Below are 17333 nucleotides of genomic sequence, written 5' to 3'. Positions count from 1 at the left end.
CTCGGAAAGTGTACTCGTTATCTGAATATTACTAAATTTGAATATTTGCTTTTTATATAAATGACTATATTAATGTAAGGATTTATGTATATAAAATTTGTTTCTAAATTATATCATACAGAAAAGGTGGAGGGTTGTCTAAATTAAGGAAATTTACCGTTCTCATTACGACACGTTTCAACTATAACAGTATACTAGAACACACCCGCGAAATCGCGGGCATTCAGAGCGTAGTTTAAAATAAAGTATCAGTATGTAAAGTGTTGTTGGAAGAATTTTGTTAAATACAGAATGACTGGAGAATTTCAGCAAAAGTATCATAAGTCATAGGTTATTGGGGACAGGAAAATGTTTTTTTTACCCTCCACCTTTATTTCCAAAGTTCCCAATTTTTGGGTTTCTATCAATTTCAATATGAACATACATTTAGTATGTTATGAACATTTATTTAAGTAAGGAGCCTGTAATTCAGTGGTTGTCGTTTGTTTATGTGTTACATATTTGTTTTTCGTTCGATTTTTTGTACATAAATAAGGTCGCTAGTTTTCTCGTTTGCATTGTTTTACATTGTCATTTCGGGGCCTTTGGAAGCTGAGTATGCGGTATGGGCTTTGCTCTTTGTTGAAGGCCGTACGGTAACCTATAATTGTTAATTTCTGTGTCATTTTGGTCTCTTGTGGAGAGTTGTCTCAACATGGCAATCATACCACATCTTCTTTTTTTTTGTATCAAAAGTTCACATGAAAAATTTTAGCGCTTATCTGTATATTATGAACATTCATTACTATATAAATAACGCGTATTTACTTTCAATTCTAAGTTTACTAATCGATCCATGGTGATCATTGATATAGTATACAGACCCTCTCTATTTAATAAACTCTGTGACTGCCGTGGATAGTAAACTTGAAAATGATAGCAGATAAAATTCTGAAAATACACTTTATTCGTAGTATATGTATGTTCAAATAATACAGAAAAAACGCAAACCGGAAGTCTAATCTGACTTAAAATTTCGTACAATGACGGGACAATACCCGGATGCCCTTTTTCTCGTTTTTCTCCTAAAATAACTCAATCTGAATAATCATATGAATGGATGACAAATGCGACTATGCACTGTACCTATAGGACACAGAGGCGTGTTGATTAATTTATTGTGGAAAGAAGAGAAGCGACACCAAAAATGAGGTCTTCTCGTTTAATAGTATAGATAGATAATTGACATTTTGGCGGGTTATTTTTTATCTCCCCTTTTGTCCTAATTTTTACCCTGGTAAACCTTCAGGTTAATAATTACTAAATGACTGTATATACAACCTCGAATCAGTGACTTGATCAACAAAGCATGACAGTACTGTAGACTACTATATTTGGTATTGAAAGGTATTGTATTGCTATTAAATGTAATAACTAAATATAGATATGGAGTTTAAATGATTTGCCTTTAAATTTACCTGACATATTAGAAGTAAATAGAACCATATGTGACTTTCTAAATTGTGGAGAGATTATTTTCTACTAATCTGTAAAGTTTTTGAAATCTGAGGAAGGTAAGCTTACTTAAGGATGATTTCATTTTTCGAAGGATTTCAATGGCGGATCCAGAACTTTTCCTAAGGGGGGCCCCCGCTCCAGTCATGCTTCAATGATTCCCTATATAATCAACCAAATTTTTCCCACCAAAGGGGGGGCCCGGGCCCCCCAGGGCCCCCCCTGGATCCGCCTATGGATTTGTATAGTAAGACGAATCCTGGATTTTACATTATATAATTTCAGAATTTCATTACTTGTCTGACAGTTGAATTACCACTCGCGGATCTAGAAATTTTAATAAGTGGGGGACCACTGACTGCCTAAGAGGGGGCCCGCTCCAGTCAAGCTTCAGTGATTCCCTATATAAGCAACCAAATTTTTTCCCAAAAAAAGGGGGGGCCGGGCCCCCCGCCCCCCCCCCCCCCTTAAATCTGCTTCTGATTACAGTTTAAACTACTATCATTTACAGATGCCATCCAAAATGCAGAAATGGATAGGTGGGTCATGCAGGGCTCTGGCTGGGGAGTTTACTATGTAATACTAGGAGTGGTCCTGCATTAGAAAATTCTTGCTAGTAGCAATAAAATACTTGATATATCATAGCTGTTTCTCAGTAGGGCAATGCTTAGTATATGATTCTTTGAAAGTTATATTTAAAAAGCTAGGTAGATATTCAACAATGAATTCTCACATTGTCATAGATAGGTATCTTTTTAAATTAATATATTTTCAGAAAGAAAACCATGACTGCCAAGATCACAAGAAGCTCTCCATTGTTATACAAATTAGAAGGTAATTGACACAGTATCATATTAAAGTCCAGCATATAAAATTTAGTTGTGCCATTCATTTAAATTGTATATATATAAAAAATTTTGTTACATATCATGATGTATTGTTTTCTGTGTACACGTTATGCTGCCCATCATTAAGGGCCCTTGATTGGGATAATAAATATTCTTATTCTAAATTAATTAGAATAACATCAAACAAAATCACAATATTTATCATATATGCCTCTTAAAAAAAACCACACCTGACAAATGATATTATTTCCATTCATTCATCAAATGTTTCTGGGATTACCTACGCAAGTTATGCTTGTGACCAAAGTTAATATTAAATAAGTTCCTAAATTTATTTTGAAATATAAAGTGAAAATATTCATTTTAAAACATATGTTTCATTCATTTATATTGCTGTCTTTATGTCTTTATGTCTTTTTTTTATTTCAGTTGGTTTATAACAACTCATTGAATTATTACCCACACCTCCTTTTCAGTTACTGGTATTTGATTACTTCACTGTGTCTAAACCACACCGGCAAAATTTGCTCGGACTCGATGGTATCTAACATCCGGCACAATGACGGAACACCAATAGACAAAAGAAAGGTAGGTTTCTCCTTATTTTTTTTATTTTTTTTTATGATATCGAAGAATATATATACCGGTACATATACAACTATTTTCCATTGTGAGATGCAATATTTTCTACAACCGTTCTATATTAACGGAGAAATAAGTCAAAATGCATGTAAAAATGACGAATTGAGTGAACCTTGCCTCGAAATTGTTTAATTTCTCGTTAAATTGTTCACATTGTACGGAAAGAAAGGTACAGGAAGATAGATATTGACACGGAGATTGCAAATTTAGTTATTATGAGCATCTCCATAATTGTATCTCTGTGTATGGAACGAAAGAAATGGGTCATGTCAAAATGGAACTGGCCGGTTTCGTCAATGTATACAACCCGGTTTCGTCATAGATTTCAAAATGCATAACCCGGTTTGGTCAAATAAAAAAAAATCATAATCGCATTACATTATAATTGATTATTTAACTTCAGCGTTCAAAAGGAGTTTTGTGGGTCGTTGAAAAACAAGTTAGTTCACCGGACAATGGCTTATTATTTATATGAGTCTCAGATTCAAATAAATAATAAGCAAACACTTGAATTCCTACTCTTACAAAAGACACAAATATTTTAATTTACTTTGCATTCCGAAATTTTTTAACAGCATATTGAGATTAAAGCTCTCTAAATATGCGTTTTCTATATGAGTTATGGGAAAATATGTTGAACATGTTTAAACTTGAAATTAAAGTTTACGGTCTTAAAAATCGAAACACACAATTGATATGTGATTTTCTCGCACAAAAGGATGGACACCTTTATAAGTAATCCAATCATTCTATGTATGTAATCTTTTCTACAATCGTTAAAAGATAATTTTAACTATAATACAAGTTTTGGCACACATCGCGCATTTACTATACAGGCTCTGTCATCGGACGAGTTAAGGTTTTTTCATCATTTTTTATTATTTGTACTTTTGTTGTACTGTTTGTGTCAGCGACAACACTTTGACTCAGTCCATTCCCGAATCACACGCTTGTAATTCCATGGTTGTCTTTGCCACGGTTGCTTTATACCATATGTGTTTTGAACATATAATAGGCAGGTAGTTTTCTTGTTTGAATTGTTTTACATTTATAATTTAGGGCCCTGTTATAGCTTGCTTTCATGCAGTTTGTGTGTTTTTCTCATTGTTTAAGGCATACGCTGACCTAAACTTGATTAATTCAACATAATGTTTGTGTCTAAAAGAAAGTTGTCTCATTGTCAATGTTTATGGGATAAGTGGTTACCGTCACTACTTCTTAATAAGACCTAGATATAAATGACGGTCATGTTTTGCAAACCAACTTTTATTCACATTGAAAATAGTTAATACAAAACTGTCAGATATTGTTTTCGAAAGTTATCTTGAAGTTTCAATTGAATTTGAACTGTACAAAAAATTAATTTGAACTGTAAAAATAATGTGAAAAACATGCCTATGAAAATAAATGTGCCTACCAGAAACGGGGAGAAAGTTACAAATCTCACTGCTATGTTATGGATGCTTAAGTGTGAAAACTCGCTTTAGTGCGCAAGTAACACAGTATATATAGTACCAGAAAATCTGACAGGACTGCATGCATGATTAATTTGTGCAGAACAGTATAGACTATAGTCGGTTTGGGACTGTTCGTCAATGATTGAATGCATAAATGTATTAATAATTGATTGTAAATATTGTAAACTAAGTGTATATAATATAATATAGTAAATTAAAATTATGGCACAATCAAAACACATCCTTTTATTTTTCATCTTTACATACTACTATTATAAACAAAGAAAATATAATAATGTTACAAAATAATTAGATACCAGTGTTTGCTATTCAGTATTTATATTCCATTTAAAATTAGTTTGAAGTTAAGTGAAATAAGGGATACGCCTTTCATTAGGAAAATGTGTATTATCATAATTAACTATGTCCAAAAGTGCCCGTTTAAAATAGATTTTAACACGCCAAGTTTACTTTACAATAAATATATATTTAAATTCTCGAAAGACAATGTTCAGATCCGTGCCAAAGTTTCTTTTCATAAATTGTTTGTTAAAAAAAAAAAAAAAAAAACCGGGTGATATATATAGACGAAACCGGGTGATTGTGTAGTAACAACATTGACGAAACCGGTTTATTTTAATTTGACATGACCCTTTTCTTTCGTTCCATACACAGAAATACAATTATTGAGATGCTCATAATAACTAAATTTGCAATCTCCGTGTCAATATCTATCTTCCCGTACCTTTCTTTCCGTACAATATGAACAATTTAACGAGAAATTAAACAATTTCGAGGCAAGGTTCACTCAATTCGTCATTTTGACATGCATTTTGACTTATTTCTCCGTTAATATAGAACGGTTGTAGAAAATATTGCATCTCACAATAGAAAATAGTTGTATATGTATATATATTCTTCGATATCATAAAAAAAATAAAAAAATAAGGAGAAACCTACCTTTCTTTTGTCTATTGGTGTTCCGTCATTGTGCCGGATGTTAGATACCATCGAGTCCGAGCAAATTTTGCCGGTGTGGTTTAGACACAGTGTACTTATTTAGGGATTCATATATCCAAACATGGTTTGATAGGATCATAGGTCAAATGTTTGTGGTTTTTCCTGAAATTTTCAAATTATTGTAATGCAGTATTGCTCATCCTATTATAAACTGAAGCAAATTGTTTCCTTAAACACGGAATTTGTCATTTCAGCACTTAATTTGATGTATTCCAAATAAGCTTTCATGTCAATTTTCATATATTTTTTTTTTGAAGCTACCATACCAGATGATGAGGCTGAGATCTTTTTTTCCACAGCTAACTTCTTATCTATATCTATTTTTATTTTGCAGTTACCCTACCAGATGATGAGGCTGAGATCTTTATTCCACAGAAGACTACATATTTATATTTATTTTCATTTTGCAGTTACCTTTCCAGATGATGAGGCTGAGATCTTTATTCCACAGAAGACTACTTATTTATATTCATTTTTATTTTGCAGTTACCCTTCCAGATGATGAGGCTGAGATATTTAAAGCAGTCCACCTTGATGATATTCCTATGTTACGAAATCAGATAAAACTTGGTGTTGACATAAATAGTATACATACAGGTAGATATGTGTTTTCTCTGTTTGACAATCTAGCTATATCATATTAAGTGCAGTTGACAGATTTCCATTACTATTTTACAATTGTTACCCAAGATCCACAATGTTACCTTTGTCCTAAATCATCATTACAATTGTAATCCAACATACACAATGTCATCTTTGTCCTAAATCATCATTACAATTGTAATCCAACATACACAATGTCATCTTTGTCCTAAATCACCATTGCAATTGTAATCCAACGTACACAATGTCATCTTTGTCCTAAATCATTACAATTGTAATCCAACATACACAATGTCATCTTTGTCAACAATCATCATTATAATTGTAATCCAACGTAAACAATGTTATCTTTGTCCTAAATTATCATTCAAAATTGAAATGCAATGTACACAATGTTACCTTTGTCCTAAATCATCATTACAATTGTAATCCAACATACACAATGTCATATTTGTCCTAAATCATTACAATTGTAATCCAACATACACAATGTCATATTTGTCCTAAATCATCATTACAATTGTAATCCAACATACACAGTGTCATCTTTGTTCTAAATCATCATTATAATTGTAACCCACAATGTCACAATGCTAAATAGGTAATACTACAAACCTCTAATACGAAATAGTTTCACTGTAGTAAAATATCTCACTTTTGGTTTGGATTTTTGTAACTTGACATCTACTGAAAAAATATTCCATTATGAAAGACTTTAATAGATAACAATGACATTTTTTCTGCAGATTATTTTTAGTACTAATTTTTTTTTTGGTTTCATTTAAGGTTCAGAATGTATGATAAAATCCCGGCAGTTATCTCGACATATACGTCTGACAGAATATAGTCCCTTAATAAAGGCAGTGATATTCAGTCAAATTGAGGTAATGGTATTGATGATTAAAAAATTGTTCTTTTACTTTGGAAAGATTTATTTGAACATGAAATGTGGACAAATGTTTTAAAAGTAACACAATTAAAACATGATTTTGTATACTACTACATGTATGTGATGCATGCTTTTTAAAGATTAAAAATCTGTTATTATGAGTCTTTTTCCTAGAATCAGTACTAGTATTTGAATGATGTTTTTTCTACTGTACTTTTTTAGACAGTAGAGTGGTTAGTTGATAATGGTGCATTAGTAAATATTCGAGAAGGTACTCAACGTACACCACTTCATTTGGCAGTGGCTACAGATAGAGCTGATGTTGTTCAGTATTTAATTTCAAAAGGTAAGTAGGAATAGTAATATTATACAGTAAACTCATACCACACCTTTCTTTTTTTTTTTTTATTAATGATGTCTGTGCATGTCCATACACAAGATGTACGTACATCAATTAGACATCAACCCAACAACCAAAGTAATGCAAAAAAGATATCTACAGGTCAACAGTCTTCAACAATAGACAGTAAGCCATATTCTACACTGTAAATTACGTCATGCTCTTAATCACCTTACCATAAGTATTTACTAGAAATAGGAGGTCAAAATAGTTTAATGTTGCTGATAAGTTCAAGTGGAAATCATTTAAGAATTTTGAGATTTTTTTTTTGCTTCATACCATAGTACAATTATTGAATATTTGGGGATTGTTTTTTACTTGGTTCATGCTTAAGTACAAATAATGAATATTTATAGAGATAGGTTAACTGAAGTCTAATAAGAATTAGTCACTGTCGCTCTAATAATCAGAGTAACGTTGTGTTTAGCATTGACTTGCAGGAAAATTGACTAGTATCTCCTAGGCAATGCTTAACATAATATTACTTTCATTTAATATCTGTAAGAACAAAGTAAACAATTCAGCGACTTTAAATATAATTATTACCTGAGTTTTTAAACAAAAGATAACATATAAGGGCGTTTTTCAATAAAAACGTATTTTCTTGTCCCAGCCACTTTAAAAATAAAGTGTTTGATCTTTGCAAGTAATTTTTTGTGCTGTCAGTACATTGAATTAGATTTAACATTTTTAAGCAAAGAAACAGTTTAGTTTTAGAGGGATTGATAAGATATTGACTCCTGAATGGTCCAAAACAACCAAAATGGCATGTCCCTAGACCGCCTGTTCAACATTCATACTCTAAAACATCGTAAAAAAATGAAGAAATAAATGTTATTTTTACTTTACATAAGTTCTTTAATAATTCAAAAGTATGTTCAGAGCCAACATGTTTTAATAAACAGCTTTCAATATAGGATTTTTAATTTCAGAAGGTGTGTCCCTCACAAAATGTCCACTACGAAACGAAGTCATTAAAATTTGCCAATAAACAGTTTTATAAAATCAATGTAATTTTTGTTTGCAAGAGATATAAACATTAGGGTCTTACAAAAGAAGTGATGCTTTTATAACGGCAATTAAATTGTTGGTAAGAAAAATTGAGCACATCAAATGGACCAGAGTGATACCGTATTTTTTTTAATGTCCACTACGAAACGGGTCAAATCTTCTTCAGTATCTGGTTTTAAAATTATGAAAAAAATATCAGTGTACAGCTTAATAAATGCTTTGATGAATACAATCAGTCTTGTTACTATTGCAATATAGGGATTGTGGGGGAAAAATAAAACATGCGAATATGTCCCCTACGAAACGGTCCCCTACGAAACAAGTATGGGAGAAAATGTTTCGTAGTGGACACTACCACTACCATACAGTCTGTTTTCAATCTTTTTTCAATTATATTCGTGCAAAACAAATAACAAGGGTTAGTTTCATGTAAATTTTATTATGTTTTTATCAACATATAATAGGGTTGATGTCAACTACGAAACTTTTTGTCCACTACGAAATGGTTTTGTCCACTACGAAATGGTTTTGTCCACTACGAAACGCATCAAAATGTCCACTACGTAACATGAGTTGTACCTTCATATGTAAAGTACTGTCTAATCTTTATTGATAAAAATGGTTTTCCAATTCAGAAAAAATGAGATTTTTCTAGTATTTAAAGTAAACAAACTTGAATGTCTATAGGAAACATTTAAAATTGCAAAAGATATGTGTGTTTAGAAGAAGTTTCTTAGGGGACAAAAGTCCCCTACGAAACAATACACAAATTATGAAAATAATATCATTTTAAAGAATATTTAAGATTGCACTTTTTGTTTACAAACAGGACTATAATAGAAGTATTCAAAATAACTCTTGAAATTAAATTTTAGACAAGTTGATTTTCCATTTGTTTTAGGTCTGAAAGTTACGCTTTTATTGAAAAACGCCCATAAACATGACATGACAAGAATCTTTTCTTTTTTTAGGTGCTGAACTGAATTGCCATACAAAAAGTTTAAGAACTCCTTTACTTGAAGCTGTTGATGTCAACAGTCCCTTAATTGTTGATATGTTAATAAAAGGAGGATCAGACCTTGACCTTGGGGATATAAAAGGAACAACACCATTATTAGATGCTGCATTTCAAATCTTGAAACCACATCGGCAAAAACATTTGAATATGGAAGTGATAGAATTACTTATAAAAGGTAAAGAAGACTATTAATCTTTACTACAGCTACTGTGTTATCTATGTGTAAAATGCATTCAAATGACCCTTTAGATTCTGATGCTCTCAAACTAGGAATCTGTTGCATTTTTCACATCAATATGAATAATAAAAAACTCACAATAGTTTCTGAATTTACAGTAGTCATTCCCAGCCAATAAATCCTACAAATGGTACTAAAAGATCCCTGCAAAATCCCAGTACAATTGGACAAGTGTTGAAACTAAGAGTTTTTTTTCAATTTCGCAGGCAGTATGTTGATATAGCATGCATGAAAGCATATAAGACCCAGATTGATAATGGTCGCTAAATATGAATATTTTCTCAAAAATTGGTGTTTTTGTTTAAATAACGATTGTTTAAATACAAATTTAGGAAGTACAAAACACTATATTTATAACACATATCAAAAATATTTCCGACTGTGGGGTTTCAGAGGAGTTTCATCTCAATGCTATTAATCTCTTCCTTTAGTAGTATATATCTTTTAAAACCCTTTATGATCTTTCAGGAGGATGTGCTGTCAACAAGGCCAATAATTTACATGCTACACCATTAATGATGGCTGTTGGCAGTAAATCACAAACAGTGGTAGAAGTATTGTTAAACGCTGGAGCTGACATTAATCATGTAAATATAAATAAATGGTGGTATGAGCTGACAACAATGAGGTTTTCTATTGCAGGTGTACCTTATTTCAAAAGACCTTCTAGGAAATGTGAGGCTACTAGTAGTCTTAGGACATGCTTTCAATTATTGGAAAAAAGGTATCACAGCAGGTCAATAGCCTGCACTTCATTAAAGGGACACTAGCTACGAGATATATAAAAAATCTAAAGTTTGATTTTGTTTTGTTCAATCAATAATGAAAGTGAAATAGTGAAATAACAATTCGCTTTTTTCAGCCAAAAAGGTTCAATTTTGTCAAATTACGCTAAGAAACATTGATAATTCGTTATTCACTTGCAAGTGAATGAGTCAACCTCTTAAAATCTGTATTCATGCGAACTTCAATTTAACCCCTCGCTAGAGATTGACAACGCATGAATTGTACGTGTACTGGTTATTTAAAGAAAAAGAATGTCAACAATGAAAGTGAAACTACGGTAAATCATTTGATTACTAATTCAATGCACATAAAATCATTCTTAAACGGTTAAAAGCAACAAGAAACGTCTATTTTTAATCTATAAAATAAAATCAAATAGACCTATAAAAATCCAATTGCACGTGTTGGTTTAATCTATTCATATCTTTAATTATGTTTACATCCCTTATATGGTCATCTGAGGTCAAATCGATAGTTAATTAGATGGCGTCTGGACTAAAATACACATGAAACGAACTTAATATATTATCTACCCCATGCTCTGTAAACTGTTTATTTTAGACTTTTGATAGTTTGGATAAATGTTTTACATTGTTATAAATCAAATATGAGAATTTGAGTCAAATCGGTGACCATGAATTTGACAGCTAGTGCCCCTTTAAAAATATATAAACACCTCTTCATTGAGAATCATTTTTAGTAGTTTTAAAGCAAATAAAGGTAACATGCATTACATGTCTTTTGAATGTGAAATGAAATTTTCTGTTTATATAGAAGTAAAGAGATATCAGGTATGATTGCTTATGAGATAACTATCCACCATAGCTAGCTAGGTAGTTCAAATGAATTGGATGTTTAATCAATTGTAGCTCCACCATGCAGCCTTCAACAATGAGAAAAACCCAAATCAAATAATCTGATATAAAAGGCCCTATCTGACATGAAAAATATGAAAATACTTTAAATAATTTGCACAAATACAGATATGACAGACTGTAATGATAGTGAACCAACATGCTAAATATGTTTTCTATTCTGTTATTCTTCTAATGTATTAATGTATTATATCATTTTCTGACATAAAAACTTTTGTGATAGTTGGTTGTTAATAACACTGACTGCTAGAGATTGTGAAATTGAGGGTCTGGAATTGAGGGTCTGAAATTGGCATCACTGAATGAGTCACTACACATTCTTTAAATTAGAAACTATATTGTAAATGACATTAAATGTAATCTGTCGTTTACAATGATAATAGGTTGATAACAAGAAAAGAACAGCCTTCCATTTGATAACAGAACATGACAAGATGACTAACTTAGCATTACAGTTGTTACAAGCAGGAGCTGATTTGAATACTAAAGACTCTAATGGTAGGTTCAAGTTTTAAGTGCTACACACTGGTCACATGTAAACAGTTTTCAGTAACAAACAGAAATGTTATGTTATATATTCAAACAAAACCCATTAGTTAAGTGTAGGTTGAAAAATTGAAATAACTGAGATAGGTTATGATCCATGGGGAAAAAAGGGGGGTCTGAACCCTCCCCCTTTTAGAAATGGCTGGATCTGCTTAAAAATATCAACAGTCACAACCTTAAATGAATTTAATTCCATAAGTTTCAACTTTAAATAAAATATTAAGTTTTTGTAACACATACTCTTAAATAATTACAATAAAGAATTTTTGTATAGCCACCTTAATTAGTAGTAGTGATCTTATTAAGCTAAATTATACTGTTTATGTGGCAAGTGTTATGCCATTGAAATGGACACAATTTGATTGTATATGCAAAAAAATGTTAGAAAAATTAAGTCATTAATGTTATATATATATATATATAAAAATTAAGTCATTAATGTTATATATATATATATAAAAATTAAGTCATTAATGTTATATATATATATAAAAATTAAATTATATATATAACATTAATGACTTAATTTTTCTAACATTTTTTTGTGTTCTTTAATGACGTAGCAGTAAACCCGCAGAACCTGCATATATATACAATCAAATTGTGTCCATTACAATGGCATAACACTTGCCACAGAAACAGTATAATTTAGCTTAATTAAATCACTACAACCATGAAAGTATTATATTGACAATTGTCAATATAATACTTCCATGCTACAACTAATTAAGGTGGCTATACAAAAATTCTTTATTGTAATTATATATAGCATATAACATGGCAAAATCTGTATCGCATGCTGTATCACAACGAGAAACCAATATCAGTCCCGAGGGCCGAAGGTCCCGAGGGCTGATATTGGTCGAGTGGTGATACAGCATGCGATACGGATTTTGCCATGTATTATTCTGTTTATCATATATATTAATAGAATCAAATTTATGGGATATCCATTTTTTTTTTAAATCGTCTGAAATTATAAGCTAGCATTGGTGGACATCAGCTATTGTCTGCTCTATGGTTGGGTTGTTGTCTCTTTGACACATTCCACATTACCATTCTCAATTCTATTATGATTTTCCTGTATTTTTCCAGCTGACTTGGTTTTTTTTTTTATAGACATGCTTGTTTGCTTAATATCCACATCGTAATGCCCCCTATAATCTTATTACATTCTCAATATATGTTAAAGACCATTGGTATTAATTTTTGGAAAAAATACCGATTTTAGTTGAAATGATAGGACATTTTTTTTTGTGAAAACTCTTTTTTTTCCTATGCCAGGAAATACAGCAACTGAACGTCATAGGTCAAACGTTGACGTCATTCGAATTGTGACGTCATGCCAGGTATGCGATACGGGTTTTGCTATGCGATATGGGGTGTGCGATACGTGTTTAGCCATGCAATACGGGGTATGTGATACAGGGTAGGTGATACAGACTGGGAAAAAAATCTTTATTAGATATACAAAATTACTGTATTTTGTACTACGGTAAACATATGATAAACATATATATCTCTTTCACTATAAAACAAAATTATTTTTTCCAGGCAAAACACCAATTGAGAAAGTTGTTAAATTTGGAAAATTTGAAATGATTAAGTTTTTGTTACATGCTGATTGTCAGTACGACAAGGAACTAATGACCTCGGACAGAATGAAATATTTATGTGAACTTGTGCCAGTGTTTGGGAAGTGGGTCAGTCATGAACTTGGAACAGTTAAATCATTACAAAGGTTGTGTAGACAGACAATAAGGAACAATACACAAACAGAGCAGTTGAAGAACATACCAACACTGGACCTTCCAAAATCCCTCATTGATTATTTAATGTATAGATAAAATAATGTTTTGTGATAGCAAATTAGTCTAGTTTTTAATAATACTTTTTGTCCTAGAAAGAGAGTACATAAAACAAAGTGAACCATAAAGAACGATTATAAATAAGGTAGCTTTGATAATAAAAACCTACATGAAAGGGTGAGGCCATGTTTTACAATTTCAAGTGCTGGCTATATTCTGCAAGTCAGATTAATTATTGATTGTTATCTAATGGTTTCTTGTACAGATAGCACCATCATCATATAATACTGTCATAATTGACTTTTCCCTCTATGCTACTTTTAAGTTTTCTTTAAGACAAAGCCAGCATGTATGTAGCTTAATATACATGATTTAACATCAACAGCTTCATCTTACAGCATCTATTGTTTCATCTTACAGCATCAATTGTTTCATCTTACAGCATCAATTGTTTCATCTTACAGCATCACTTGTTTCATCTCTAAACATAAACCAACTTCATTTTATCATGTCACCAACTTTGCATTTCTACATTATAGGCTGAACAATATTGCCTAATCTTAAATCCCGTCCAGTCTCATTTTCATTATCTTCATCTTACAGAATCAAATGCTTTATTTGGCTCTATGTCTATAGCTTGTGGTAAAATATTCAGTATAAAGTACCAAACTGTGGTAAAATCAGTATAAATTCAGGCTGTTCATCAGGAATAATTTCTTAATTTTAGTTAAGATTAAAGATTAGTTTGTTTGTAGTTTCAATCTATTTACATCCTTGAACAATAATCTTATATGCAAGCTGTTTGTGGTTATTGCATGTACCAGATCTATTGAGTTTGCTCAACCAATCTTTACTATTCAATCTAGGGTGCTTTTCAGATATCAATGAATAATTTTAATTTTGGATGTAAGACGTCTTCTGATTGGCTGACATTATTTTGTTATGAGCCCATAGACATAATTTAGTCATGTGACGGTGACGTCATCAACATTTTTTTATGGTTTTCTACGGTTTAAAATGGAATTTAGAATTAAATTATAAGAAATGACTGTAATATTTTTTCTGTCTATTCGAAATAACATAAAAAATGTGGTGCACACTGTTAAATAATCTGCTACGCGCGTTATTCAGTGTGCACCAAATTTTTTATGTTATTTAAGGAATGACTGTAATATTTTTTCTGTCTATGAAGAAATAACATTAAAAATTTGGTGCACACTGAATAACGCGCGTAGCGGGTTATTTAACAGTGTGCACCACATTTTTTATGTTATTTCGAATAGACAGAAAAAATATTACAGTCATTTCTTATGATTTAATCCTAAATTCCAATTTAAACCGTAGAAAACCATGAAAAAACGTTGATGACGTCACGGTCACATGACTAAATTATGTCTATGGGCTCATAACAAAATAACGTCAGCCAATCAGAAGACGCGTTACATCCAAAATTAAATTATTTCTTCATAGACAGAAAATATATTAGTCATTCCTTAAATGTTGTCTACTACCTTGTTTTTCTCTATCAGGTAATTTGTCTTTTAATTAATGTATTTATCAAGTATGTGATATTACTTTTAAGCCTTTTACTGGAATGTTTTTTTTTTCAATTTGGAAATGTGATATTGCTTGTATTAAGTTTAATAACTAAAAGTTGTTGTATTCATTCAAGTATTTTCTTTATACAAATTTTGTTTTATTTAGATATTTGTTATTGGTTTGTGCTGTTTTTATCAATATTTGTTATATGTAATATTATGTATTTATCTGCTGGCAGAATTTTTTAATGCAATTATAACTTTTCATTGATTTCATTTTCTTTAAGTCAAAATCATACATATCGCAAATAAAATGAATTAATATTATGTCTTTCAATTTTATTTACTCAAATGTTTATATTCCATATCCAGTAATGTTTCAAATCAAGATTTTCTTGATAGGACTGATGCAGTTAGTCAATGATAAAGGAATCAGATAGTACAGTTGAAATCATCACTTAGAAATTTTCCCTGTCAAAGGTGTCCCAGCTGTACATGTCTAACTTTATCGACCTTTGCAGGATATCTTTACCAACAATCAACACTGGAGATGACTATGCTGTTTGATTATCATAGTTACATTCTGTCTACTATTCCATATACTGCCCAAGCAAAGATAATAAGTTACCAAAATTAGACAGAACTATTAAAAAAAAGCAAATTTACATTACATTACATTAGGTTTAGCTAGCTATAAAACCAGGTTCAATCCACCATTTTCTACATAAGATAATGCCTATACCAAGTCAGGAATATGACAGTTGTTATCTATTCATTTGATGTGTTTGAATTTTTTATTTTGCCATTTGATTTGGGACTTTCCTTTTTGAATTTTCCTTGGAGTTCAGTATTTTTGTGATCTTACTTTTTACAATGAATTCATAAAATATATGTTAGTGGAGTCCCAGTGCATGTTTCACACACAGGCTCTTGGGTATATGATACAGATTTTTTTTGTTGTTGTTGATTAAAATGTTCAATTTTCTTTATTTATAATGCATATCTATCACTTCTGTGCATGTCTCACCTAGTTTCGAGTGATTTAAACAACTTAGTGAAAATACAAAATTTTACTATCCATACTTAGAAACAAATATATTGTAGATCTATTATATTAATTTCTGCCATAAAAACTTTTGTGATAGTTGGTTGTGTTCACACTTGATGCTTGTAGATTGTAAAATTGTGTGGCTTAAATTCACCTTGCTGTACATTCTTTAATAACAATTGGCGCAAATAAAAGAAAAAATTGGTGCAAGTGAAAGAAAAAATTAGTGCAAATGAAATGCAGATCAGCGCAGATACAAAACGCCGATATAGGCAAAGCTTATAAGCAAAGCATTTAATATCGTTATAAGACTCCTCTAAGTTCTTTTTTCATACATGGAAGTGTATGCTTTTTTTACACCTAGATTTTACATGTTAATCTTTGATTTTTTTTTAAATCAATTTTTTCCATATTCATTATAAATACTATTCGTTGTTTTTTTCTTGGTTATCTGATGGACTGAGCACTTGTCTGGGTGGAAGGACATGAGCCAGTCCTTCGCTCATTTTGCTGCTGATGCATTTAAAGGTTTTCTTGTAATGGTTTTTTTTGGAAAAAAAAGTTTGTTTCCAGTTTTTGGAGAAAAAAATAATTTGTTTTTGATTCTGAGAAAAAAAAATTGTTTGTTTCACCCTCAGCTGCCACTATATGTAATGCTAAAATTGAAAGAAAAAACTTGTTTTTGACATTTTTGGACAACATAATATCTTGACAGACAGTCAGCATGGATTCAGAGCTCGTAGATCCTGTGAGACACAACTAATTTCAACAATAGAAGGAATTGGCCAAACAACTGAAATCAGGGAAAGATCAAGTGGACGTAAACCTACTTGACTTTGCAAAGGCTTTTGACAAAGTCAAAATATAGAAAATAACTATACAAATCCTTGGCTAACTTCTTAAAAGCTTTATATTTTAGAAGGTGGAAGACCTGGATGCTTCATACTTAGTATATTGATGCCTCATGTTACGAAGTTTCAGTCAGTCACATGTGCAATGTCCTTGACCTTTTTTTCATGGTTCAGTGACCACTTGAAAAAAAGTTCACATTTTTTGTAATGTTAAATCCTCTCTTATCATAAGTAATAAAATAACTATATTTGGTATGTGCG

At 31.2% G+C, this 17333-nt stretch overlaps 1 protein-coding gene across 6 annotated transcripts; it reads left to right on the top strand.

Moving 5' to 3' along the window:
- The first annotated feature begins 1263 nt into the window (after nucleotides 1-1263).
- On the top strand, nucleotides 1264-15500 carry LOC143052369 (uncharacterized). 6 transcript variants are annotated; one of them, XM_076225392.1, is made up of 10 exons: nucleotides 1482-1553; nucleotides 2270-2328; nucleotides 2772-2930; nucleotides 5948-6058; nucleotides 6851-6948; nucleotides 7176-7299; nucleotides 9336-9557; nucleotides 10089-10207; nucleotides 11665-11779; nucleotides 13382-15500. In XM_076225392.1, the coding sequence occupies exons 4-10, from the start codon at nucleotides 6007-6009 to the stop codon at nucleotides 13672-13674; spliced, it is 1023 nt and encodes a 340-aa protein (XP_076081507.1). In that variant the 5' UTR covers nucleotides 1482-1553; nucleotides 2270-2328; nucleotides 2772-2930; nucleotides 5948-6006; the 3' UTR covers nucleotides 13675-15500. The 6 variants fall into 6 exon arrangements, 5 of the variants coding, with proteins under 5 accessions (XP_076081500.1, XP_076081495.1, XP_076081531.1 ...); XM_076225402.1 differs by having other exon boundaries at nucleotides 1487-1553; nucleotides 2819-2930; XM_076225385.1 differs by lacking the exons at nucleotides 1482-1553; nucleotides 2772-2930 and adding an exon at nucleotides 1264-1386.
- Nucleotides 15501-17333: the final 1833 nt, after the last annotated feature.

Source organism: Mytilus galloprovincialis, chromosome 1 (assembly GCF_965363235.1).
Source record: "Mytilus galloprovincialis chromosome 1, xbMytGall1.hap1.1, whole genome shotgun sequence".
NCBI lineage: Eukaryota > Metazoa > Mollusca > Bivalvia > Mytilida > Mytilidae > Mytilus > Mytilus galloprovincialis.
The sequence above is the reverse complement of the archived record's forward strand: the minus strand, read 5'-3'. Positions and strand labels throughout refer to the sequence as shown.

Excerpts from the sequence above, each read along its gene's own strand:
- LOC143052369 (XM_076225385.1), top strand. The coding sequence starts at position 2,280 with ATGACTGCCAAGATCACAAGAAGCTCTCCATTGTTATACAAATTAGAA. Across the intron at positions 6,059-6,850 it reads CATAAATAGTATACATACAG|GTTCAGAATGTATGATAAAA; the intron begins GTAGATATGTGT and ends GTTTCATTTAAG. Across the intron at positions 10,208-11,664 it reads CTGGAGCTGACATTAATCAT|GTTGATAACAAGAAAAGAAC; the intron begins GTAAATATAAAT and ends CAATGATAATAG.